This window comes from Vicia villosa, linkage group LG2 (assembly GCF_029867415.1).
Source record: "Vicia villosa cultivar HV-30 ecotype Madison, WI linkage group LG2, Vvil1.0, whole genome shotgun sequence".
Lineage (NCBI taxonomy): Eukaryota > Viridiplantae > Streptophyta > Magnoliopsida > Fabales > Fabaceae > Vicia > Vicia villosa.
Window position 1 is genome coordinate 154518478 of NC_081181.1, and position 25775 is coordinate 154544252.

The 25775-nt window shown below is 33.7% G+C and overlaps 5 protein-coding genes and 1 long non-coding RNA gene across 8 annotated transcripts; 4 read left to right on the forward strand and 2 right to left on the reverse strand.

The window, feature by feature from the left end:
* Nucleotides 1-2770: 2770 nt before the first annotated feature.
* Nucleotides 2771-5687, forward strand: LOC131652576 (protein CDC73 homolog). 2 transcript variants are annotated; one of them, XM_058922478.1, is made up of 4 exons: nt 2771-3877; nt 3966-4048; nt 4154-4271; nt 5554-5687. In XM_058922478.1, the coding sequence occupies exons 1-3, from the start codon at nt 2851-2853 to the stop codon at nt 4244-4246; spliced, it is 1203 nt and encodes a 400-aa protein (XP_058778461.1). In that variant the 5' UTR covers nt 2771-2850; the 3' UTR covers nt 4247-4271; nt 5554-5687. The 2 variants fall into 2 exon arrangements, with proteins under 2 accessions (XP_058778461.1, XP_058778460.1); XM_058922477.1 differs by lacking the exon at nt 5554-5687 and having other exon boundaries at nt 4154-4365.
* A 118-nt stretch (nt 5688-5805) lies between these two features.
* LOC131652579 (non-specific lipid transfer protein GPI-anchored 5-like) lies at nt 5806-6873 on the reverse strand. Its single transcript, XM_058922480.1, has 3 exons — nt 6282-6873; nt 6043-6105; nt 5806-5942 (listed from the first exon to the last, which is right to left on the reverse strand). Exons 1-3 carry the CDS (start codon nt 6607-6609, stop codon nt 5824-5826), a joined length of 510 nt encoding a protein of 169 aa, XP_058778463.1. The 5' UTR covers nt 6610-6873; the 3' UTR covers nt 5806-5823.
* Nucleotides 6874-8347: 1474 nt separating this feature from the next.
* Nucleotides 8348-9712, forward strand: LOC131652577 (non-specific lipid transfer protein GPI-anchored 20-like). Its single transcript, XM_058922479.1, has 4 exons — nt 8348-8901; nt 9002-9028; nt 9113-9181; nt 9353-9712. Exons 1-4 carry the CDS (start codon nt 8562-8564, stop codon nt 9568-9570), a joined length of 654 nt encoding a protein of 217 aa, XP_058778462.1. The 5' UTR covers nt 8348-8561; the 3' UTR covers nt 9571-9712.
* Nucleotides 9713-9775: 63 nt separating this feature from the next.
* On the forward strand, nt 9776-11496 carry LOC131650387 (non-specific lipid transfer protein GPI-anchored 25-like). The gene is made up of 3 exons (XM_058920098.1): nt 9776-10314; nt 10459-10527; nt 11312-11496. The coding sequence occupies exons 1-3, from the start codon at nt 9951-9953 to the stop codon at nt 11494-11496; spliced, it is 618 nt and encodes a 205-aa protein (XP_058776081.1). The 5' UTR covers nt 9776-9950.
* Nucleotides 11497-11762: 266 nt separating this feature from the next.
* On the reverse strand, nt 11763-17607 carry LOC131652580 (probable RNA helicase SDE3). Of its 2 annotated transcripts, none has more exons than XM_058922481.1 (5): nt 17463-17607; nt 15698-16510; nt 15432-15605; nt 12813-14261; nt 11763-12444 (listed from the first exon to the last, which is right to left on the reverse strand). In XM_058922481.1, the coding sequence occupies exons 2-5, from the start codon at nt 16472-16474 to the stop codon at nt 12010-12012; spliced, it is 2835 nt and encodes a 944-aa protein (XP_058778464.1). In that variant the 5' UTR covers nt 16475-16510; nt 17463-17607; the 3' UTR covers nt 11763-12009. The 2 variants fall into 2 exon arrangements, with proteins under 2 accessions (XP_058778464.1, XP_058778465.1); XM_058922482.1 differs by lacking the exon at nt 17463-17607 and adding an exon at nt 16652-17340.
* Nucleotides 17608-19197: 1590 nt separating this feature from the next.
* Nucleotides 19198-22098, forward strand: LOC131647132 (uncharacterized). Its single transcript, XR_009297745.1, has 8 exons — nt 19198-19549; nt 19635-19692; nt 20784-20888; nt 21108-21197; nt 21316-21372; nt 21485-21569; nt 21756-21807; nt 21960-22098. It is a non-coding gene; the product is annotated as an uncharacterized LOC131647132 (long non-coding RNA).
* The last annotated feature ends 3677 nt before the right edge of the window (nt 22099-25775 follow it).

Genomic DNA, 25775 nt, shown 5'->3' on the forward strand with positions numbered 1-25775 from the left:
CAGCGTCGTCACATGACACTCAACAGTTCTAAGTTTCATTGAAAGCACCTGATGTGAACAAACTAATGTTGAACCTTGAATATGTTACAACAATAAAACATGGGGCTCATTTTCTTTGAAGAAAATCAATAGAAAATTCTAACTCAAACATAAAACTAATGGGCAGTGTTGCAGAATGAACACTATGAAGCCATCCTAATGGATGCTCCCATCGATGTCAGGTCAAAATCATCAAGAGCTCGAGAGTTCCTAATGAGGTATCACCCGTATCAATGTGATACAAATTTCATCCCAATGACTATGGGGTGGAGAAAATAACCATACACCATCAAAATATCACCACCAAAGGATATCTCTTCCTCCCACTATTCTTGAAAGGGACACAAGCACGGTTCACCCGAATATGGCTCTGTTCGCTGTCAATTGAATACATTCACTAAACATATAATTGAGCGTCGTATATGCACGTCTTTGGAGAAGAACTCAAAGTTAGAGACCTATGGTGGAACCAAAATTCTAATGAATACATCAAGCACATGGTTACAGTACTTGACTACCACCAAGCTAAAGGTGCATTGAAGTGAAAAACTTTTGTTACATGTACCAGTTAAAGAAAGAAATATGGGTTGCATTCGCACTAATCTCGCTGACTAGATGAACAATTAAGTGAACCATAACGTCAAAAAATGATGGAGAGAAATACATCTCTAATTGACACAAGATGATTGCAGCCTCATGTTCCAACTCATCTAAGTTTCCAGAATCAATGACTTTACTACATATAGCATTAAAGAATAAGCACAATCTGGTTATAATTACCCTTAAATTTTTTGGTAAAATGCTACGAATATCTATTGGTAGAAGTTGTTGCATCAAGACATGAAAATCATGAGATTTTAAGCCAACTAATTTGATAGATTTTATTGACACGAGTTTCTTCACAAGTCACTATGTAAAGTATCATACACACGACTTTCTTAAAAGAATCTACTTCAATATCACAGATTATATATTCTAGGTTATCATTCATATCCTCACCAACTTAATCTCTATGTGATGCAAGTTTTTTTGTCATCGACAACTACAATAACACTAAACTTTCAATATCAACACAACAACTACGAATAATACAAAAACAACAACAATATTATATCCCAAGAGTCTCCAAAACAACAACAACTTCAATGAAATTATTTGTACAATCATGGAGAAAGTATTACGTACCGAAAACGTCATGATATAGTCAAAGAAATATGTTGGCTTGAGTTTTGAGTTTCCTTATTTGAATTTCCTTCCTCCTTTGCTTACTTCATCAGACTTGAAAGATGGAGTTTGATTTAGGATTTAGTGGAGAAGATGAAGAATGGTGTTTCGTTCATTAGGTGGAGAAGATGAAGAAGATATTTTGTTCGCTAGGGCGCAAAAAATTTATGATAAATGAAAAAGTAAATGAGATTTGACATTTTGATGTTGGAATAAAATATTGTTTGGAGTTTATATCTCGGTTGGAAGTAAACGTTGAGGTTAAAGTTGAGTCCTACTTTATTTAAGTAAAATAATGAGCAACATTTGCTCCCGGTTGGCAATAAAGCTAAGAGAATAAATGGTTTATATTGAAATTAAAATTAAAATAAAATAAGGATGTCATTTTGATTCAAAATAAAACACGAAATTGGAGGATTTGGAAATCGAAGCTGGAACCTTGAGCAACATTTCCTGTCGGTTGAACCAAAAAACCAAGGGAATATATTTAGTTTTAAAAAAAATTAAAAGGTCGCGCGCCAAGGTATTTGATGTCGATTTTTAATTGACCTAAGGTGAAAGTTTTGTAATGAAATGAAATATTTGTAGTAGTGATTTATTCACTTTTGATATTTTTTCTGACCACTACTCCAACCACCGCTCAAACTACAATTGGTTACAGGGGTGGGTAAACAGGCTTGTTCTGTTCAACATGCATGTTTTGCCCGTACGTTTTGGCAGGGTAGACCAAAGTTTTAGTCTCACACTCTTTAACATGATCGTCTCACTTGTTTTTTGCAGGCTTTTGCAAGCATTAATTTTTACAAGTTTTAGGTTAAAAAGGCGAAGTGCTTGTAGACCCTCCCCACCACACCCTCATTTTAGCTCGCATCCTACATACTGTTCGTTCCGCTCCATTTGTTTTTAGTGTGCTTTTGCAGAACAAACCTAAACAGAATAGACATGTCTGGTTGCCACTCACAATTAATCACAACTACAATTAATTTTAATCATCAATATAATCACCATCTACCACTAACTTCCATTCTAACAACTAACTTAACCATCACAAACCACTATTCTAATAACCACTATCAAATAATGTTGTAACCATTATTATGCATAAACCATCCTTGTAACCACATTCTATTATCACCACTAATTGACCACCATTAACTATCACTCTAATCTTATGACGTTCCAATAGACGGTTGTCTATAATCCTAATTTTATTCATTATTATTAAAACTACTACTAAATAAATAAACACATTTTATTGATAACATAGCAGATTAATAGCTTTTTATTGAACGACAATGTAAAATACAGTGCACTACATTTTAACTTTTATAATATTTTAATTATTTATTAAGATAATACTATAAATCATTTAAACTAAATTATATTTATAATAAATATGTATTTTTAAAATGATTTTAATTTAAAATTGAAACAGGTTTTAAATTTTGAAAATTTTAAATTGATTTTGTTTTTGCAATTTTCAAAACATTAAAAAAGACACACTCTAAACTGGCCCTAACCTTTATGTATTATTAAAAACAAGAGTTTAAGGAAGAGGCGTGTGGTGGCGCACGGCACAGCAACATCATGAATCCGATGAGAATGCGAATGGATCCACTCACACTCCTCCGCGATTTCACCATGAGAGGTGAACTGGACAAGATAGTCCGTCACAACACCGACCTCTGTTTCGGCGACGAATACACCTTCCCCTCCTCTCTCGAAACCGCTTACCGCTCCACCAAAGGCAACCGTTACACTCTCGAAACCCTAGTTCACTATATCAAAAACCACCACCTCAAACACGCCGAGTATTTCCAAAACACCCTCGCTCTCGGTATCCCTTCTGTATCACTCCCTGATCGGAAACCGATTCTCAACTATCTCCAAGGCGTTATCTCCACCACCGATTCAATCGAGTATCTCCCTGAAGAGCCTTCGTTTGCGGGGATACCCGAAGATCCGTCTCTAAATCAACAACAACAATCTCTACTTCCCAATTCAAATTCAGATGAAGTCATTTTTCAAGAGCCTCAATTGGATTTCATCTCTATGATCAGAGCAGCCGAGAAGCCTCTCAAGGACCGTCAATCACTCCTCGAATGTAAGAATCGCGACTTCTATAGCGTACTCGTCGCTGCCACGAAGCGCGAAGAAGAGCGACAGAGAATGGAGTCTCATCAACGGAAAGACGGGCTCGTTGCGAAGAGTCGTTTAATGGGGAGTTCTGATGATTTTGGTGATGATTTGGGATATGATCAAACTCCTAAACCTAAAATGCATCTTAAAATCGGGGAAGGTGTTCCGATTATTTTGGTTCCGAGTGCTTTTCAGACGCTTATTACTATTTATAATGTTAAGGAGTTTTTGGAAGATGGGGTTTATATACCTACTGATGTTAAGGTGAAGCAGATGAAGGGTGCTAGGCCTGATTGTGTTACTGTTCAGAAGAAGCTTAGTAGGGATAGAGCTGTTACTGCTTATGAAGTTAGGGATAAGCCTTCTGCACTTAAACCCGAGGATTGGGACCGTGTTGTCGCGGTTTTTGTCTTGGGAAAGGATTGGCAGTTCAAGGACTGGCCTTATAAGGATCATGTTGAAATTTTCAATAAAAGTAGGTTATTTTTCAATTTTTGCTCAAAATTCAAACTGCAATTTTCTTAGCTCGTTGTAATGTACTAACCCTTTTCAAATTATTGCAGTTACTGGATTTTTTATGCGGTTTGAAGATGATAGTATAGAGTCAGCAAAGACTGTTAAGCAGTGGAATGTGAAGATTATCTCGGTGGGTTACCTGTTCAAATGACTGTTTATGGTGTCTTCATGTTTTTTACTCTCCAGCTTTTAACTTGCATTGCACTCTAATTATGCTTTGCTAACTTGATGACAGATTAGTAAGAACAAGCGGCATCAAGACAGGGCTGCGGCGTTGGAGGTGTGGGACAGACTAGAAGAATTTGTGCGCTCGCGATCACATTCTTGATTTGTACCCATATTTAGAGATCAATGTATGTAATTTTGATTTTGAGCTCCTTGTATCATCCAATTATTAGAATTTTTGTTGTCTTATGATGTTTAATGATATGAGATAAATATTTCCAACTTCTAATATCAGTTTTTTTGTAAAATTAGGGTTGTCCTCTTAGTGATATGCTTTTTTGTGTGCAAATGATTAATATGCTATTGCAACTTCTAATCAATGGAATATTTTTAATTGTAACAAACTCTTAGTTATGCTAAGTGTCTCCGAATTTATACTACCAAAGTTCTTGTCCATATCAGATTAGTTTTCATGCAACATTTGGAACTTTTATCTTTACTTTGACCTATTTTCTTCATAATTAATTGTAGGATGTAGACTCTTTTGAATGAGTTTTACTATGTTTTCTTCAAAGCATTTGTTTTGTTATCCATGTCTCTGCTACTTTCATGTCAGCTGTTTATTCTTTTCCTGTCTTAGTCAGACGTGGTTTGAAAGATATCCATATCAGGCTGTACATTTTGTATTTTCTCATTTATGCAGTTGTGGTGCCCTACTTTTTCTCTCTCCCATTTTGACTGCAGTAGATGCACTAATTTATTCAGTGTTTTAGCTTGCTGTTGCCACTGCCTTGGTTTCTCATAATTGAAGCCTATGTTTTATGTAAGGTCAAATGCTCTTACCTTGATAAGCAATTACTTGAATTTAAGACCTGTTACTTTGGCTTAAGTTCGTCATGGGCAACTCATGGGAGGCTTAGTCATTAATGTGTAAATGGGATTTTATGTATGTTTTGTTCTCGCACCTCTTCTATGGCTAGGAAAATTTAAAGATTCTTTCATTCCCATCCATGCCTAAGAAGATAGTTTAGTACTAGAACATTCTGGGCCAATGGTTTTGTTGATACTTGGTCTACTTCTATTGGGTGGAAGCTTGATGTCGTTTATCATGACAAATTCATGGTGATGACCGGAGATTACACTCTGCTTCTGCTACTGCAATATGATATTCATTTGGGTAAACAGATTGTTAAATGAAGCAACTTCAAGATATTCTAGCATGCTTCCTGTAAATCCCAACTTTCTAATAGGAATGGAAACTAAACATATCTCCTTCTGATTAGTGGTTTTTGAGACAGTCTTCCGTTTCTTACTGAATCTTTTTGGTAGTTGTTATTCTTGATGTGTTAAATAAATTCAGTTACATTAATCAGTTTCAAGTGCTAGTTGACTCATTACTGCCTTTCGTAGTGCTGCACTCTGCAAAGTACCACACGACTGCATTGATTTTATTTTATTATTTGCGTTCAGGCATTTGAATTCAGTGATATCCTTGTTAATGAAGACCATGATGGCACACAACAAATTTTCATCCATGTTTTATTTATAAAGTAGAGAATAAAGCCTTCTCATAATACAAATTTATGTAAACCCAATAGAGGTTACAAAATGAATAGACTAAACCCTTCAGCACAAGGGACCTTGATGATATAAATGATTACACAACAACAATCGGTGATAACAAGCAAAGAAAAAATAGCATTTCAAATGGGAAGCCAACTGATTGAAGAATCAATATGTTCAGAAAACTGAAGCATATGTTGCTGCTGCCAAAATAAGCAACAGAGGAATTGACAGCTTGATTGAATTTCCACTGGATGATCCATCGCCGGTTGAGGGAGTGGATTTGGATCCGGTTCCTGCAGGTAAAAATCAACTTAAATGGTTAACACGGATAAGTGTCAATTTGGATAATCAAGCTGCGAAGCGTAATTCAATACTTCCTAAGTGTGGTAGTACCTGATGGAGCTGAATTTGGAGACTCTGCTTCTGTTCCTGCTGGTGAGATTGCTGGGGAAACAGCTGTTGAGAAAATCATATATTGTAAGTTAGCAGAAAGATATAGTTTAAGGGGTATGCTTATCTTTGTGAGTATATAGGTTCTCTTATAGTAGTAGTTTCTAGTTGTTGTCTCTATTATAATGGTGGATATGTGCATACATAGGGTTGGATATTTTGAAGAAATTTTCTTCTCTTACCGGTAGTAGTTTTACACTGACTGGTGGGTGGGGTTTTCACCTTGCAAGCACCAGGCAAGGCCAGAGCCTGAGTTTGATTGATGTTGATTCCCAGTGATGATGCACCCCCGCCGAGAACCTGACACAAGCACAGTGGTGATGAACTCACAACATTGGCAAGGTTTGAGCAGCATCCTGAAGACGGGGTTGAGGAATTCCCTGTTATATAGTTAAGACAAGGTGACAGGCTGACTAACACATTTGTGCAACTCGATTGCGCTGCAGCTCCTGCACACAGCATTGCCATTACGACGAAAACCAAACCCATGTTCATTTTGCTGTGTGCCATTGGAATTGTTTTATGCAAATGTGTTGGAAATCTTTGTATATTCTTTTGTTTTTTGTTTAAGACCTTTGTATATCTCTGAAGACAATGATGGTTTTGGAAGAACAGGGTCTAAGATTTTATAGAGCAAGGAGGGAAGAAGCTGACAATAGTAAGTTGATGTGGGTGAACAACTCCTCCTACTATCCAACAGGATCTATTTGGTATTTTGTGGCAATATTTTTGTGGTAAGGTGTTCAAACATAGATATAATATTTAAGCTTGAGGTGGAAATTCCAAAGAGAAGTCGGTTAAACAGGTTACCAACTTTTGGCATCAGCAGCTAATTATCTGTTAATGATGATTGCTTTATTGTGTTCAACCTTGAAGACTTTGAAAACATGACTTAGATAATAAAAGAACCACGTGTCTTAGGGGAGAAATAGATGGCATATGCAACATTTATACAAGCAAGGAGATATTGTACTGTAACTAGCAGAAGATTAGTTAGTATGCTAAACAATTTGAAACCCAAAATAAGCATGGCAAGCAGTTGTGTAACAATTTTTGCCAATTTCTATTCGATAATTTAACTAGCCGAATTTCATAGAACTTTAACAACTAAAAGAGTTCTCCCATTTTATTATTACTGAATTGCCTCTAAATAGTTACCAAAAATATTTTTTATATTTAATTCGATCAACATATACAAGGAAGTTTTCATCAATGTTTTCAAACATAAAAGCCTAGTTAAGAGCGGTAAAATGGATTAGAACTAGTAAAACCAGCCAACTTGATCCGTTTTGTCTCATCGTGCTTTTAACTTGTCAAAACGGAGCCGACTAATTTGAATTGCTGAGTTAAAACTTCCACCCTTGGTGGACCGTGTGTAAAATAAAAAAGCTTTTAAAAAATGGAACAAACTAATTTGAACGGTACTTTGTCAAAATGGAGCCGACCAATTTGAGTTGTTGAGTTAAAACTCCCACCCTAGGTGGATCGGGTGTAAAAAAAAAAGCTTTTAAAAAAATGGAACAGACTAATTTGAACGATCAAGACTTTGACTCTTATTTAATCCAGTGAATTAAACAGATCGATTCAAAACTTCAACTTGTCTTATTTAAACTAGTTGAGATCAATTCAGTAGATTTGTCATATTTAAAATAGCTTCAACTTGTCTTATTTATACTAGTTGGGATCAATTCAGTAGACTTGTCATATTTAAACTAGTTGAGATCAATTCAACCGCCTGACTTGGTAGACTCATTATATTTTGCTACTCCGACTTTATTTAGGTACTCCGATTATATGATGAATCATCTCGTCGTGCTAGACTTGATAGTTGGTTGAGTCATCTAACCACCAAATAATGTATCTAGACTTACAATCATAGCAAAATGATTTGTAAACATTTTTATTCAAGTTTTATGTAGAACTTTAATTTGTTTTTTAACCTACTGTAAAACTTACTAGTTAAATTGAAATTTAGCGATTAAACCAATTTGATTAAAAGCTCTAAACATCGAAATTTTTATTAAAATAATGTCAACCCTATAATTGAGAATTGCTAGTATGATTTGGTTATCCACCACAGCAACTAACCTAATAAAGAATGATTTGACTTGACCATTACCAACAAGTTTATGATCAAATAAGTCAATAATTTTGTGACAACATAACAAAGACCATAAACTGCTCAGTTAAAATGGGAGTTCTGTAGGGATCACAAGTCTATCAAAATGCCAATGATACATTCTTCAAAATCTTCATATCTGGTAGGTTAGTTAAAGTAGTTGAGCTTTTTAAACCAACTTTGGAGCCACCTATATTCCCTCCACAAGTTCTCTATCTATAAAATTCCATTCCCTTGTTGTATTCCTCATTCCCAACCATCAAACTCACAAACACATTTTGTTTTCTTTACTCTTGAACACATCAAATTCTCTTGACTATTCAAATTCCTAACATAAACACACATGGAGCATTTTCGGTCTCTCTACCGCCTAACTTTGGTATTAGCCATTGCTACTGTCATGGCTGCACCGGCCTACGCCCAGATCACAACTCCGTGTAACATATCAATGGTAACCAGTTCCATAAGCCCTTGCATGAGCTTCCTCACAAATAGCAGTGGCAACGGAACCTCGCCCACTGCTGATTGCTGCAATTCCATCAAGTCCCTCACAACTGGAAGCAAGGATTGCCTGTGTCTCGTTGTCACTGGCAATGTTCCTTTTCAATTACCAATCAACAGAACCTTAGCCATCTCTCTTCCTCGTGCTTGCAACTTGGCTGGTGTTCCACTCCAATGCAAAAGTACTGTTTCCTCAATCTTCATTCTTTCTTTTTTATGGAACAAAAATTAAAGTTTCTAGTAATTTTAAGTTATTAACACAACATGTGTTACTTTCTGCAGCCTCAGGTTCACCACTTCCTGCGCCAGGTAAACCGTGACGCTTTACTTTAATATGCCTAAAATTTACCAACCTGTTTTCATTTTACTAAATCTTATGAGTGATTTTGACAGGACCGGCGTCTTTTGGCCCGTCTCTTTCTCCAGCATCTACCCCAGCTGCTCCATCTCTTAGTCCTCAAGGTACATATTACCACGGTCAAGTTTCTACATTGTGGCTGCAATTGCTGTTGCAAACCGCAATTTGAACTGCGATTTCAAACCGTGTTAATATTTTAACAAAATTTTCAATCTTGCATACATAAAGATATTTTGAGTACTAATGTCTAACGTCAACTTATTTTGTTTGAGCAGGTTCTTCTGTACTCCCCTCACCAATTACACCTTCTCTGCCACCACAGCCCGAATCAACCACTCCATCATCTTCGCCAGTGAATCCCGATATCCCATCCGCAACACCCGGAAGCGGCCGCTCCAATGTCACTCCATCGTCTGCTGGATCATTATCTCACACTCTCCTATCATCTGCTGTGGTCATTTTATTTGGATTTGCTGTTTCTAAACACTACTAGGCTTCTGTTTTTGACATCCTACCTAAGTTTTCTGCAAGAAATCAATAGTTTGTTGCAATATGTGTGAACCCATATTGGGGGTGGATTTGTATTTTTATGTAATATATGTGTGCATTGAAAATTAATTAAATGTTTTTTACTTTTTCAGTCAAAAAGTGTGTTAACCAATTTCTAATATCATTAGTCAGTGTTTAAAAAATAATAATTAATGCACACATAAAAAGAACAATTAATTACTCAACTACTAGAGTTAGTTAAGTACTTACTAGTCATAACCTAGAGATAGAAGGGTAATTCTGAGAATTCACCTGAATCAGTTAGTTTTTCTCCCGCTAAAACTCATAACCGTTTAATCATTCTGTTTTGTAACTGCTTCCGGCATGGGAAACGCTTTCTTCTTCTTCCTCCTCCTCCTTTTCGTGCTGAATCTGAGCAACTTTGCCGTTACAGAAGCGGCGGCGCCGCCACCTTCATCCAGAGAAGGATGCACCGATCAGCTAATTCTATTCTCTCCGTGTCTTTCTTATGTTTCGTCTCCTCCAAACAACCTAACGGGGACAGCTTCAACCAAATGCTGCAACGCTTTCTCGTCGTCGTTCGCGCCGAACTCCCTCTGTTTCTGCTATCTCCTCCGTGACAATCACATCCTTGGCTTCCCTATGAACTCCACAAGGCTTCTTTCACTCTCCTCCCTCTGTCTTTCCCCTCCGCCAACCATCTCTTCTCTCAACCTTCTTTGCGGAGGTTCGTTTTTCATCTTTCTTTTTCTTTTCTTTTTTACTTTTTTTTTTTTCTATTAGTCTTGCTAATTTAGATGCATAATACATGATTAACTATAGAAAATTGATTAATCAAAATTTAATTGTTGTTTGATTCACATTATTACAGATTCACCTACTCTTCCTCCTCTAGGTAGCGCTGATATTTTAAGGAATCCCAACAATTCTTCAGTAACAGGTATTTTGTTTATTTTCTGCTCTCAATTTTTGTTTTGTTAAAAATTATCATAATCACCATAATTATTAATTAGTTATGAAGGAGCTTATGTAAATAAAAAATTACTATTTCATTTGTTTATTAAACAAATAAGAGAATCATATTCTTGTAATTTAAGCTAACTACTTGTAAATTTTATGTTACTATAGAAAGTAACATTTTGTCATAATAAACTATGTTAGTTTTATTTTTAGTTATTTAAAAATATTTAGAGTGATAACAAGCCTTAATTATTATTTCTTGATGTATAGTTTTTGAATTGTTTTAAATATTATTTGGATGAGCACTTCATATAAAGTTTAAAACAGAATTTTGATTCATGATTTTATCATTTTGGCAATCTTAATTTTTATAATTTATTTTAAAACAGTTTATAAGCATTACATGAAACACAAATATTTACATATTTCTTAGATATTTATTTCTTTTGTATCATTGGCAATATATTCACTGTATATTTTAAATAATATTAGACAGATTTTTTTTATCAAATGATAATTTATCTAACTATTGGTTCAAAAAGCAACGGGAACAAATTTTTCGACAATACCTTCAAAATCCTTTAATTATTGGGTCATGCTAAATATAATTAAATGTAATAAAATCATATTTAAAGATTTGATGTATTGAATAAACGTGTTTCAAAAAAATATTTTTATAAATAGCTTATTAACTTCTGTCCTTGGGGCATTAGCTTTTTCCTCAATTATTTATCAAAATTGACATAAAATATGTGGTTAAACAGGGTCAGCATCCAGTGATTCAGGAGGGAAAACGGTACCCCGCAAAGGCAAGGATAAGGGAGCAGGGACAACATTGTACTTTCCATCGTCAAATGGTTCAACTTCAGTCATTGATGGCGGATACTCCTACAAGTTTTTGCTACTTGTTATGCTTCCACTATTCAACCTCAACATGCTCTACTTTTAATGTTTCTCAATTAGTAGTACTTACTAGTTTTCATTACCATCACCCTGTACATTCATGTAATATGTAGTTGAAGCTCAAGTTTTTGTATCACCTCATATTGAGAATGACCATTACATTACAGACTTTTCCCCTTTGAGTGGGGTAGTGGGCCATTGTTTATATCCAATTTGCATAATAAAAGTTGCATGCACCATTTGTTCCTTGCAATAATTCCATCAGTTAGATAGACTCAGAAAGCTTGATGTTGCCAACAACTAACCAAGTCAGGAGTTTAACATCATCTAATTAATCAATTCTTCTAGATTCAATGCCAGTACCATATCATTTTAGAAAAATAAAATAATTCTAACTTTTCTTTTTCTCTAATCGCCGTCATAATAAAGCTGGCAGCAGTCTTTTTTTCAACATCATTCTAATTGCAAAACTCAAATGATGTTAAAAATCGGCATAAACTAATTGCCTCAAAAAGATAGTATAAATGTGAATATCAGAGTCCAAGTACTTGGTACTGGACTACTTCCAGCCATCAGACCATTCAGCTTCATCGGTAACAGGCTTAGGGAGCTCTGGGAAGGTATCTGGACCAGATTCTACATTGTTAGAGGGTGTGTTCCAGCCATTAGAGCATTCACCATGACTAGATTCTACATTGTCAGGGGGCAATGTGTTCCAGCCATCAGACCATTCACCTTGACCAGATTCTACATTGTGAGAATTCCACCCATCAGACCATCCAGCTTCATTGGTGTCGGGTTTAGGGAGATCTGTCTGGAAGGAATCTTGACCAAATTCTCCATTGTTAGAGGGCCATGTGTTATCTTCGTTGAAGCCAAAGCCGGAGTTCTCTCCAACATCTTCATCAAAACGTTCTATCCTTTCTGGAAGAGCACAACCCAGATAGGATGAATTGTCCACACAGTGCCACAGCAATTGACTCCAATGATTGTCCTGCCAAAAATGACAAGTGAAGAATGATTTCATAAACAACCATGGTTATCAGAACAAAGGTCTAGTAAACAATCATGATTGGAACCTGTCTTTGTTTAGTATCAAATTTATTTTCATCTTTTATAACCTTAATTATGAAGCTAAACAGACAAACTAACTGTTAATGTAGAAAGTGGTAGTACTACATTGGTGAGCATCCCCTTTCCCATCACAGCGTAAAAATAAAGCTAATTAAACAAGTATCGATTTAGAGGTAGAAGGCTTTGTCTTACAGGCAATGTAATCAATGAAAGGATATATTGAAATGTTCTATTCACAGTAAAAAGTTGATATAATCGAGTCATGGTTTGTTAAATAAAAGGCAGTACCTTGCATATAATATGGGGATTTCCAATAATAACCAGCAATGATATAGCACGGGTTATAGCCACATTAAACCTTCTATGATTGCTCAAAAAGCCAAGACAGTGGACTTTGTCAAACTCATTGTGTTTGATGGTTGATCGAACAGTCGATACAATGATAACATCTTTTTCTTGTCCTTGAAATTGCTCAACACTGCCAACTTTGACATCAGGCATATCATGATTTTCAAGCGTATGTCTTATTTTCAATACTTGTTGCCTATATGGTGTTATAATGCCTATGTCTTCTTCAGTTATTTTACCACCAGCAATCAGCCTCTTAACAGTTTCTACAACCTTGCTCACTTCGATTCGGTTGAACCATGAAGGGTTATTCCCTTCTCTTTCATCGCACCCTTGGATACCAAAGAAAAGAACAGGGAAATCCTTATTAGGGAGAAAATCCGCAGTCATTGTGAAAGTTGTGGAATCTCTACATGCCATCAATTCCCCAGAATAGAACAGCTTTGAAGGGAGGTGTAGAATCTCTGGGTGACATCGGTAGTTTTTAACCAGTTTTGTAATATAATTGGCATCTCCATTGCCATATAACTCACATTTAAACAATCGTTCCATGTAAGAAACCCCCAATTGGAAATCATCTGCTTTCTTGGAAAATATTACTGGGCCTAACTGCAATGGGTCTCCAGCCAGAACAACAACAGTGTCTCTTCTGCAGAGATGGGCTATAGGGATCATGGTTTCAGGTTCTGAAGCTTGGCCAGCCTCATCCAAGAAAATGTGAGAGAAGTGACCGCGGGAAACATCTTCTGCAAAAAGAAGAGATGCACTCATATATGTGGATACCACAATCCTATAATGTTTGAGGGCACTGACTGGGGGGCACTTAAATATCATCTCGTCAAAGAAGGAGAAGCGAAGAAATTCAGGTTTTACATCCTCATATGGCCTGGTAGTGGCATTGAGCCTAAATACTTCACTATCTCGAAATTCAATATCCTTTTCAGCAAGGAGTTTCTCCAGTATGTGGTCTGCTGCACTGTTTGAGGGGGCACAGACAAGAATACGAGTATTCTTATAATGTTGGTAGAGCTGGAGGATTGCTTCAACTATTGTCCTAGTCTTTCCTGTACCTGGAGGCCCATGAATCACATAAGGCGGTGCACCTCTGCAACCCAGAATCATTTTGATAGAACACATTTGCTCCTCATTTAAAGAACCAGATATGGGAACCAGATTGGTGGTTCTAATGCACCTTCTTCTGGATGTAGATGGAAAAAGAAACTCAGTTCCTAAGTTTTCTGCTGCCTCAACTGCTTGATATAACCTTCTCATATTGATCCTATTATACGTGAAGTGGACATTATAGAGATCTTCATCTCTATGGTAATAGTGAAATTCAGGATCAAATTTCAAATAGACCTCGTCAGCTTCAACCCGGTGAATAAATCCCTGCAGAAATTAAAATATCATTTTAGTTTTTTGCATAAAGAGAATGGTCCTGACTGTAAATACATTTTTATACTAATTGAAAGTAAATTTGATTGCTTAAATTGTGAAAAATAAAAGATACCCAAAATCAATTAATAGCGTCGTGTACTTCATACATACAGACAGCGGTGGAATCATCTACTCTAAAAATTACATATACAAACCTGCAATTACTATTTTCTTAAAAAATACTTTAAAATTTAGGGATGGGCTTAACTCAACCCTAAAAAACCGACTTGTAAGGTGAGAGCTGCCCCCCACATATAAACTCATTTTCAGACCTTATCTCATCCAATGTGAAACTCTTAACAATACTAATAATATAAATAACGTGTTTCCTAGATTCTACAATTGTGCATTTACCATTTTATATGCATATCGAGAATACCTAACAATGGCATTGTAAAATATATCCAAATGAATTAAGACAGTTTAGAAGATTGAAAAATGTTAGTGCCAAAGCAAAGTAAGTCAAACTCAGGCGAGAGCTGCATTATATGAACATGGAGGAGTTAAAAACAAATGATCTTTGGTTAGCCTTGCCTAGTGCAAGGTCAACCGGCATATTTCAAGTGGATAATTGCCGGTGTATATCCTTTGTAAAAGAGATTCCTCGGAGGTTCTCAAAGAGAAGAAAAGAGACAGGCATGTCAAATTTATTATATGAAGGAACCACTTTTTTTTTCCAATTCTGTATTAATCACAAGCTTTAATTTTATTTAAGGTTTTGAACCTACGTAAGAGCTCGGCCCATCATAGCTGCCTCAGGACCATCAATGCAGAGGTAAGAACCATAAGCTATAAATAAATAACCACAGGGAATGCTATCAAACCAAGGCATTATCTAATGTAATTTTCTTACATGCATTAACACCAATGAAAGGGCATTGTATGGTCAATGATCAAGATACATGATAAGGACATATACTCATCTTAATACCTACAGACTACAGATCAGACTCCATTTATAACACTTCAAAAAATATAGAAACATGTACAAAATTACAATATGCATCTGATGAATAGGTTTGACGACCGAGTTCCAGTTCAACGAAGCTAAAGAATTGATTTATCCAAATGAGAAATACCAAGTAATAATGTGGCGGTATGCAGACAAAATAAGAGCCAAACCTGATAAACAGGTGCAGAGTTCTGGTCTTGTTCGGAAGCCAGCTTGGCAAAGATATAATCCCCGTGCACCAGTGATGGCCTTCTTTCAGCAAGCCCAGGTACCTCCATGGACAAATAATTATTGCCTCTCCTTCTCATAGTTATACATTCCATGTCATAAGTTCTCATATCATCCTGAAAGCAGAAGTCAATAGCAAACAATAACAGAAACATATGTCAGACTTGTTATCTTATTTTAGTTTCTTTCTTTAAAAAAAAAAATATACCTCTAATTGTATCTCTTCCATTATGATTAGTGTTTTGAAAAAAGACGCATAACTCCTTCTTGTAAGACCATCTTCAACGACTTGAGGGACCTGATTCTGATTGTCTTCAAGCAAGAGTCTAATATCCTTGGGAACATCATATCTTGGAAGCCTATTAACGTATTTTCGATTTGCCTTCCCTGCAGGGCGTGAGCCGGGAACAAAAGCGTCAACAACAAATTTTTCTTTCTTCCTTCCTTTTGAATAAGGTCTGTTAGAAGCCAGAGATTTTGAGATCTTGTCTTCAACTAGGAGGAAAACCACCCTTTCAATTTTCTCATCTCCAATGTCAAAATACACTACAGATGAGTACATGCCCATGTCTTTTGTCTTGCAAGAGAGCCATATATTTAACACCTCGCGAGGCTGAAGCATCCTGTCCTCCACTCTAAAAGATTCTATAAAGCTCTCTGAATCTGAATTGTCCCGTGGAGGCTCCATAAGAGAAAGAGTAAAAGAGTCTGGAGGATTTGATGCAAAAATATGAACACCCCACAGGTCCACTGGTTCATCAGTAGTATTATTAATAGTTATTAATTCCACAGCAGTATCTCCAAGAAATACTGATTGAGGCTTCCCATTCACAAATGCAAACGGGACAGATACGACTATCGGAGCCCCGTCATCAGGAACATAACTGCAAACAGATCTCTCTTCCTCAAAATCTAGAAATCCAATTTCAGCCTTTTCCCCTATAACGGAGCATTCCTCGTCTGACCTGTATCCAACAATACTCATTGCAAAAATGTTGTGTACTCTTTCCAAGTTTCAGTTCTGCAAAAAATATCACCCAGAGATGAATAAATATGCATTGGATAAAATTTTCAGCAAAGGCAAAAAAATATATGAGAAAGATCTTGTTCCCCTTTAGATTAAATTAAAATCACGAAATGAATACAAATTTGCTTCTTTTACCAATTAACTAACAAAAGCACGAGAGGATCTTTTTCAAAGAGTGTCATATATTGTAAACCCCAAATAGCAGCGAAAGCGGCCAATTTCGAAACTGAGATAATGGGATAACATGTAGGGTTACGACCTTAATCTAATATTATTGGAAGTAACAAAGAAGCAAAAAGCTGTCACTGATGAAGAAACCCAAAACCCAAAGAGAGAAACAAATTCTTCATTAATGATACTCAGGCCCATCATTGGACTTTCTAAAAAGCCCATTATGTTAAATCCTAAAAAAGCCCATTATGCGAAACCCTAAAACCGACAACATCTCGTCACCTATTTCCACAACCTGATCGCCACTATTGCGAATTCTGGCAGACATCTTGCTTGCAAAACATCATGACACCGGCCACCACAGCCGCAACATGAAAACATACTGCACAGCATTTAGCATTGCACAAGAGTAGACCTCAACGCTATTAACAACATACATTTACACATGAAGACATACACAAACCCAAAATTGCATTGGTGTAAAAATAGCAAGCCCCAATAGAATCATGACAGATAACTTAACTCTAGAATAAAAACCATGCATTTGGTAAAACCAAAATAACACGATCATAACTTGCAATGCCACATTCAGTTCTTCAGTGTTTCATTCTAATTTCTTCATCTAAAATCATTCTAATCAATAAATACCCTAATAAGAGGAAATAAAATCATGCATATTGAAGAAAAAATTGAAGCAAGAATAGAAAGCATAGATAGCCATAAACATGAATAATGGTGAAAGTGAAAAAAGAGAGAGGGTTTCGGAATTGCTTACAGTTGATTGCAGTGTATGAAAACCCCAAGTGACGAAATGAAAGAGAGAACTCTTTTCTCTCACTTCCTTCGATTTCGAATCGTCATCATAATTCTCTAAATAAACTAAAAAAAAATTCTACTTCTTTATACTCCCAAACATAACAAAAAAACTCAGCGCCAAAAATTCTCGAGTAAATTTAGTAGAACCAACTTAAATTTTTAATTAATGAAAAAAATGCATTAAAAAGAGTGTGTATTAAGGAATGTTGCCATAAAACATACCCAAAAAGAAAAAATTTTGTTATCATAATTTTTGGATATTCCCTTTCAAAATATTCATCTTATATTGAAATTTAAGAAGAAAAAAAAAATACTTATATTTTTTAAAATTTAAATTTTACTAAATAAAATGCTCATTATACGTTAAAAAATGCTACTAGTAATAATTAAATCGGTGGTGAATCACCAATTTGCATTGTTGTTTTTGAATTTTAATACCCATGGTTACATAATACTGATTGTTTTTGCATAAAATTCTTTCAAAAAGAAAATCATTTTTAATGTATTAATTTTAATGATTTTTCAAGTGTATTATATGATTGACATGATGTGTATTATTAATAAGGTTTTTTATTTTATTTTTATTAATAATAAAAAAATATGTTTAAAATATTAATTTGATAAAATTATTAAAAATTTTAATAAAGTGAATGGAGGACAAAGGGCATACACCAACAGTGTGTTATTATATGAAAAAAATACAAACAGGAAGAGATGTGAGACATGTACGTGACCTATACAAAAAGGAAAAGATGGAGACATGCACCAAATTTGTTGAAAGAAATTAGCAAAAACGAAAAATTTATTAGAAATCCACCATATCTTGTCATACATTTGAAACTTGCATTTGTTATATTGTATGTGCAGTTATCGTCTTTAGAATAGATATGTGAAACCTTGAAACAAAAGGGGATAATAAATGCAGACAGTCTTTTCTATTTGGCTTGAAGCTTCCGTGGAACTATGGATATATTGGTAGATGCTTCAATAGTAAAAAGTGAATAGTTCTCTGGCCAAAGGTGTGTCCATCTTCTCATATGAGCATTGTTGATTGCAACAGTAACTCATGTTAGCTCCAAAAAAAAATGTTGCAAGACTAAGTTTGTTGAGAATGCACCCACGTATCTTCTCAAGTCATCATGAAAGATTCCACCACATTGTGAACCCGGGTAAAAAGGCCTCACATTACACCAACCATGTATTAATATATGAAAAATAGAAGAGCTATGCTACGATGACACTATTTTCCTACGCCTTATCGATTTACACTGTATGTACACATTCAATTTGGTCTTGCATGGATACCAAAGTGAGATAAAAAATTACTACTATTAATGCAGGTGAATTCTTATTTACCCAACTCAAAAAGTTAGATAAGATTATCTTTAGTGTAAAATGTTTTGAAAACAACAAACAAATGCAATATTTAATACATAATCTACTATCTACCCAATACTAAGAGATTGCCCAAACTGTCCATTTTGCCCTTCCCTTATAATTTTTTTACACACACAAAAGGTTAATCATGTAATTAACAAAATAAAAATTAGAACATGCCAAATGTTGTGTTCTCATTGGTCAGATTTTTCAATTGTACTTGGATAAACCTTTTCCCTCTTTCTCACTCTCTGTTTTCAAGAACACAGCTTTTTTCTCTCTCTCATTTTCTCTCGTCTCTCTTTCTCTCCTTCCCTCTTCTCTCTTCTTTCTTCTCAAACCCTAAAAATGTCTGAACAAAAAAAGCCACAGGCTCCTATCCCCGCCGTCGCACACCCATATCGTCGCCTCTTTCTCATACCACCACTGATTTCGATTCATCAACAAACCCTAACATTACCGTCACCCTCCTTTCTCCACCATAGATTTACCCCTTTCTTCTGCAAATTTCTCTAAGTGCATCACATCCATTTACTACCCATTATTTTCATTCCTGAACATTAGAGATCTACAAATCTCAAAGAAGAATAAACGGAAGTTGTGAGATGGTGAAGTTGCAACAATGACAGATCCGTTTAGTCGATTCTCGCAGTAGTGGAAAACAAAAAGGTTTATGGTTTAGTTTCGATTCATTACATTTTTTCTTTGTTTTTCAATTTTTTTTATCCTCCTTCTGATTCTTAGTTTTTTACAGGATTTACATTAGAGAGGAGAAATAATGGAACAGGCAGAGGGAATATTTCATCATCATTGTAAGTAGGGGTGTTCGCGGTGCGGTTTGGGCGGTTTTGACGAAAAAAAATCATCCGAACCGCAAGAGAAAAAATCATGCGGTTTGGTTTGGTTCGGTTGGCTTTTAAAAAAAAATCCGAACCAAACCAAACTAAACTAATGCGGTTTGGTTCGGTTCGGTTGATTCGGTTTTTTACAAATATTTTATTGAACCATACATATACATATAGATGACAACATAACTTTGTATTTAGACATTCATACACTATTAGATAACAAAAAAACTTGGCATATTTTGACAACAACTTTCTATTTAATATGTAAAAATTAAATTACTCAAAAGTGGAATAATAAACATAAAATAATAGTATTAAACAATATAAAAATTATTAGAATGAAACAAAAAAGTAGAAGAGGTGAGAGATTAGTGAAGGTGAAAAAGAAAAAAACAAAAGAGTTGAGAGATTAGAGAAGAAGATGTGCGATAAAAATGAAATTGAAATAGGGAACATTTGCATAAAAATGAGAAGGTGAAAAAGAAAAAATATAAGAGAGTAGAGATTATAGAAAAAGAAGGAAGATGTATGTGGCAAAGAAGGCGCGATAATGCTATTAGAGATTTGAGAAGATCGGGACTAAAATCATATGTGTAAGGATGAGAAAATTATTCGTAATCATAAGGTTAAGGTATAATAAATTTAAGTTTGGGTTGGATGTGAGTTAAGTAAAAGTTAGGTTATAACATAATGCGGTTTGATTCGGTTTGGTTCGGTTTACAAAATACAAACCGCAAACCGAACCGAACCGTGCGATTTTGTTAAAAGATGACCTAAACTAATCCGAACCAAATGTGGTTTTTTGCGGTTTCGGTTTGGTTTGGTTTGGTTTGCGGTTTTTTATTGGGTTGGTTTGGTTTTGATCACCCCTAATTGTAAGAAAATTACCTATGTTGGTTTCATCTTTTGTTTTTTTTTTTTAAATTTATCCATCTCTATTATCAATGTACCTATCATTTCTAGCATGGATCTGTGCAAGTGGAAATATCTGTGCAAGTGGAAATTTATCCATCTTTTTGTTTTTTGTAATTCATGATTTCTCTCCTTTAACATAGGAAGGATGCCTTTCCTTTATTGTAACTCAAACCATCGGTGCTTGGTGCTTCTTGACGCTGCACGACTACCTCCACCGCAAATCATCTCCTTTCCCTTTTGAATCGGTTTGCATTCGTTTTCATTTTGGTTTTCTTTTGAGTTTTAGTTATCGCTTTCGTCTTCGTTATTTGAATCTGATTTAGGGTTTGGAAAAACTGTTTATTTCGTTTATGAATGTAGCGGTGGCCGGAACAGAAAGGATCTCTGATTTAAGAAATTTGTTCCTGATTTCAACTTTATATTTTGAAGGAAGATCTACAAATTTATTTGTCACTAACTTGCAGATCTACTATTGGTAATAATGAATATAAAGAGAAAGGAAGAGATATGTTAGAGACATGGACATGAGTTTTCTTATTTTAAGTTACTAAAAGGTTGTTAATTTATTTTTCTTATGTTTTTAGAAGTTGTACTTAATGATTGACAACAATTTATTCCATAAGACATTGCTAGAGTATAGGCATGTCTAATTTCTACCACTCTTATGTGAAGTGTTTGGCTCATGCTCATGGAAGATTATATTATGGATGCCATGACAGTAGTGTTCAGGTATCAAGTTTTTAGAAGTGTGATGTAGCCTAAATCCAATGTGATGCTATCTCAAATTGAGTATGCGATGGTATCTCAACATAATGATAATAATGTTATTGTAATATTTCAGGAGATACATTTGGCCACTGGAACTATCAGTAATATACAAAGTGGTTCTAAAAGATTAATTGGGAAATCTAATCCTATTCATAAAGGTATCTCACACATATACTCTATAGTGGTCTATGTAAAGTTCTAAACACCTAATTCTTGCAAGAAACATCTGGTTTCACGATATAACAAATTTCAAAGCCTGGAATTTTTTTGAGCTTCTTGATGTTAATTTGATTGATGTCTTACCATAGTTAACTCACTGTTTTGCCCAACAGCAAAATTTGCAGCCTGTTTTACAAGAAATCAAGTTAATGACAAATGCATTAAGAATATTTGAAGGTAATTGGGTGTTTCTATTTAATATATTGGTCTGACATGAGAGGCTACTATTGCTTTGAATATTCTGTTGTGGTTTTCATTTATGGCCAATTTTCTAACTAACCAATTGTATATTTTTAGTTCTGCACTAACTGCATTATACTTTTGTACAGAGCTGCAAATACTGGTTGGGGTGAGAAGGACAATTCAAAATGGGATAAAATCTAAAACCCTTATAAGAAGTATATTGATTGAAATATCCATGGTCCTGTTGCTAAGATCCCTGGAAACCTCTATCTTTTTATCTATGAATTTGGCATTTAGTTTTAGAATTTATAATTTCAACCAATGTAAAACAAACTTTCTGTAATGATTAGATTAGAAAAATAGTTGATTTAACCAATTAATCAATGTGTTCAGTTATCGATTGTTGGAATATAAGGTTTAATACTAAAACTTAATTGTTTATTTTGTTGATGTATTTTGAAAAGACTAATAAAACTGCAATATTCATTGCATCAACTACTGTAACACTAGACTAATGAAACAAGATTGGCTTTGTCTTGAATTAGTGATTTGTATTTTACTGATCAAAACTTTGTTTTAGACATTTTGTTGTATAGCTCATCATGATATATTGCTTCTTCTTTTTTTTTTACTTCTATTGAGTTATAATGATTATACTGAGTTATAATGATTATACACTGTTTTAGAGTTAGGCCAAAACAATGTTTAAGAATTCAACTTTTTGTATCTATTATATGTTAACTACGTATTCTAAAAATGTCTTTAAATGAAAATAATCCAACAATTCCACTATCAAGCAAGTGAGTGTTACTACCAATACTCAATTTAGTTTTTGTTTGTTATACATGTGTTTTCACTTTTTACAATATAGTTAACTGGATTATTATACCATGTTGAACTTTGATTAATGCGTTTGATGATAATTTAGTTTTTGTTTGTTATACAGGTGTCTTCATGTGCAAAACACTTATACACTTAACCATAAAAACAAACATAACCAAATAAAAAAAATTTCAATCATATTATTTGGAATAAATAAAAATTAATATTTAAAATTTACAAATAAGTTAATCATTTCTAATTTTCTATTTATATCTAAAAATTTTACATTTGTATTTGTTAAATTTCAACTTTTTCCCTCACATGTTCTTTTTTATATGGTTATTTAATATAGTTGAATTTTTATAATTATTATTCATTTATAATTAAATTATTAATTTTAAATTTACATGTTTCTAAATATAATTTATACAATATTAAATAAATTTACATGTTATTAGGTTGTATTTTACGGGTCACTCTATCAACGAAATACATATTTTATTTATTTTTTCGAATGTTAAAATTCTTTTTATTCTCTTTTTGTCTCATGGGTCAATTTTTTCTTTGTATAATTATTTAATAATTAAGTAATTCATTTCAAATGTATTTGTATTTAAATAACTTTATATCATATCAATTGTATGATAGTATAATGTATTTTTTTAATCTTAATAACATTAAAAATGTATTTATCTCACGGATCACTAAAAAGACTTTATTTTAGTTTAATCAATCATTATTTTAATTTAAGAGATAAAATCTTTATTTTTAAATATTAATTTTTTCACCATCTCACAATTATATTTTTTTCTTCTTTTGTATATGATTAATTAATATAATTATATCTATATAATTACTGTTCATTTTTTTTAAAAAAAAGTTAATCTTTTCAAATCTTGCATTTATATTTAAAATTTTATATTTGTATTTGATACTATATAAGTGTTATGACATATTTTATTGTTATTTTTGTTATTTCATGATTATTATTTAAAAATTCTAAAATACTATGTTTTTTTTGTTATTTATACAATATCATAAATAAATTACCCGTGCGGGAGCACGGGTCTCTTACTAGTTAAATATGTAAAAGTTAAATAGTGTTATGTGATTAGTTGAAGGTACATTACCCATTTTTTTGTGATGGGTAGCGAAGTTGGACCCATTAATGTAAATGTATAATTTGGTGTCATAATATCAATTCTCAAAATAGAAATGAAGCCAAAAGAAATTTGACCGATGAACTTCTTATATTTGATTGTGAGTCTTACATTGCATTGCATGGTTGATTGCATGGTTGATGACAACTTATTATTGAGATTTGATTTTAGTGTTAGTATATATTCCCTCTGGTCTCATTTATAAGAAAAGATTCTCTTTTTAGATATATTGAATAAATAATGCATCTGGACAACATACTATCTAGATACATTATTTATTCAATGTATCTAAAAAGAGAATATTTTCTTATAAATGGGACCGGAGATAATATCTCTTTTGACATACAGACAATCAATCTTTTGATCTTTCTATTGTTTTTGCTTCATTGCTCGCCCATATTCTTCCCTTTTTTTTGGGTTTTATTCACATGTTGACAAACCAAACTATCTGAACCAGTCAAATCGTCATTCGAAGAACTGACCACCCGACTTAACAGCTGAAGAAAAGTGGGTTTACAATCGCCAACCAAAGGTGTTCACCGGATTAAAATTTTGAAACCTAATATATCAATCTAATAGTTTTGAGTTAAATTTATAGTTTTCTCTTATATAAATCTAATATATTTATGTATTTAAATTTCTTTATTATTATTGTATCTTAATAACACTATTTTTTTTTTGAAAAAAACTTGGCTCTATTCATACATTTTATAGAAAAAACTTTTATTAATACTTTTATTTATTAGTATTAATGAATCATATTTTTTTTAAATGGTGTATCGCATACTAGTACTAATATATGCACCAGATACTATACTCGATTTTAAGGGTGTTCATGATTCATGAAGTGCATTGAACCAAACATAAAAATTTAGTTAACTGCTAAAATAATTTCAATTAAATTTATAATTAATTTAAAATCAATTTATATTTATAGATTAGTTTATAACTAGTTTGCAATTTTTAATTTTATAAAAAATACAAAAAAAATTATATAAAAAAATAATATTTTCAGAATATTTATTTTCAAAAAAAATAAGGGTTAAATATATTTTTGGTCCTTATAAAATTATAAAATTATACTTTTTGTCCCTATAAAAAAATGACATATTTTAATCCCTATAAAATTATTATACACGTAGTTTTAATCTCTGCTGTTATATTAATATGTAATTTTGAATGATTATTTTGGTATTGAATGATTTAAATGCACTAATAATGACTCTTCGTGAGCGAGGTTCGATCGACTCATATTGACTAATCAAGGTGACCTTTGTTAAAGTTCTTTGGCGCCATGATGGGACGAGCTCACTGAGGTCCTTTAAGCGTCATGGTCGGGTGACCTCACCAAGATCTTAGTGCTAGCATGACCGAGGACACTCTCACCCTGTCTTTAAAGGATATGATTTAGATTTCTCCATATCATAGCTTTTAAATTATAAATATCTCTTTTTTATCTTTTTAGATATTAATAAATTTACCATCTTTTTATTTTATTATTTATTAGTTTTTTAATTATTTTATATTAGCGTTCAGACATGCACTCACGGGTCCGTCTGTCCGCTTTCTCTAGTGTGCAAGCGGGTAAAAATATAAACAGTATTTTTTATAGGTTGATTTTTTATTTTAATTATAATTATTTATAAAATAATAGAATAAAAAAATGAAAATTGTAAAGAGAGGTTGAATTTTTTTAAAAAAAAACTGAAAAGGTATAATTGGAAGAAAAATAGACTACACCAAAATTAGGGTTGTTTTTTTGGACCTCTGGATCCGAGAACCGGACCGGTGAAACCGGTCCATTGGACCGAATGAATGTTACTCGGTCCGGGAATAGGTAATTTTTTTATCCGATACCAAAAATGGATACTATATTGAATATTTTTGTCGGATATCCGAAATAACGGTCCAGTTTCGATCCAAAAAAATAGTCCATCACTGTTTCGGTCTGGTCCGAATTTACCCGATTACTATTTCGGT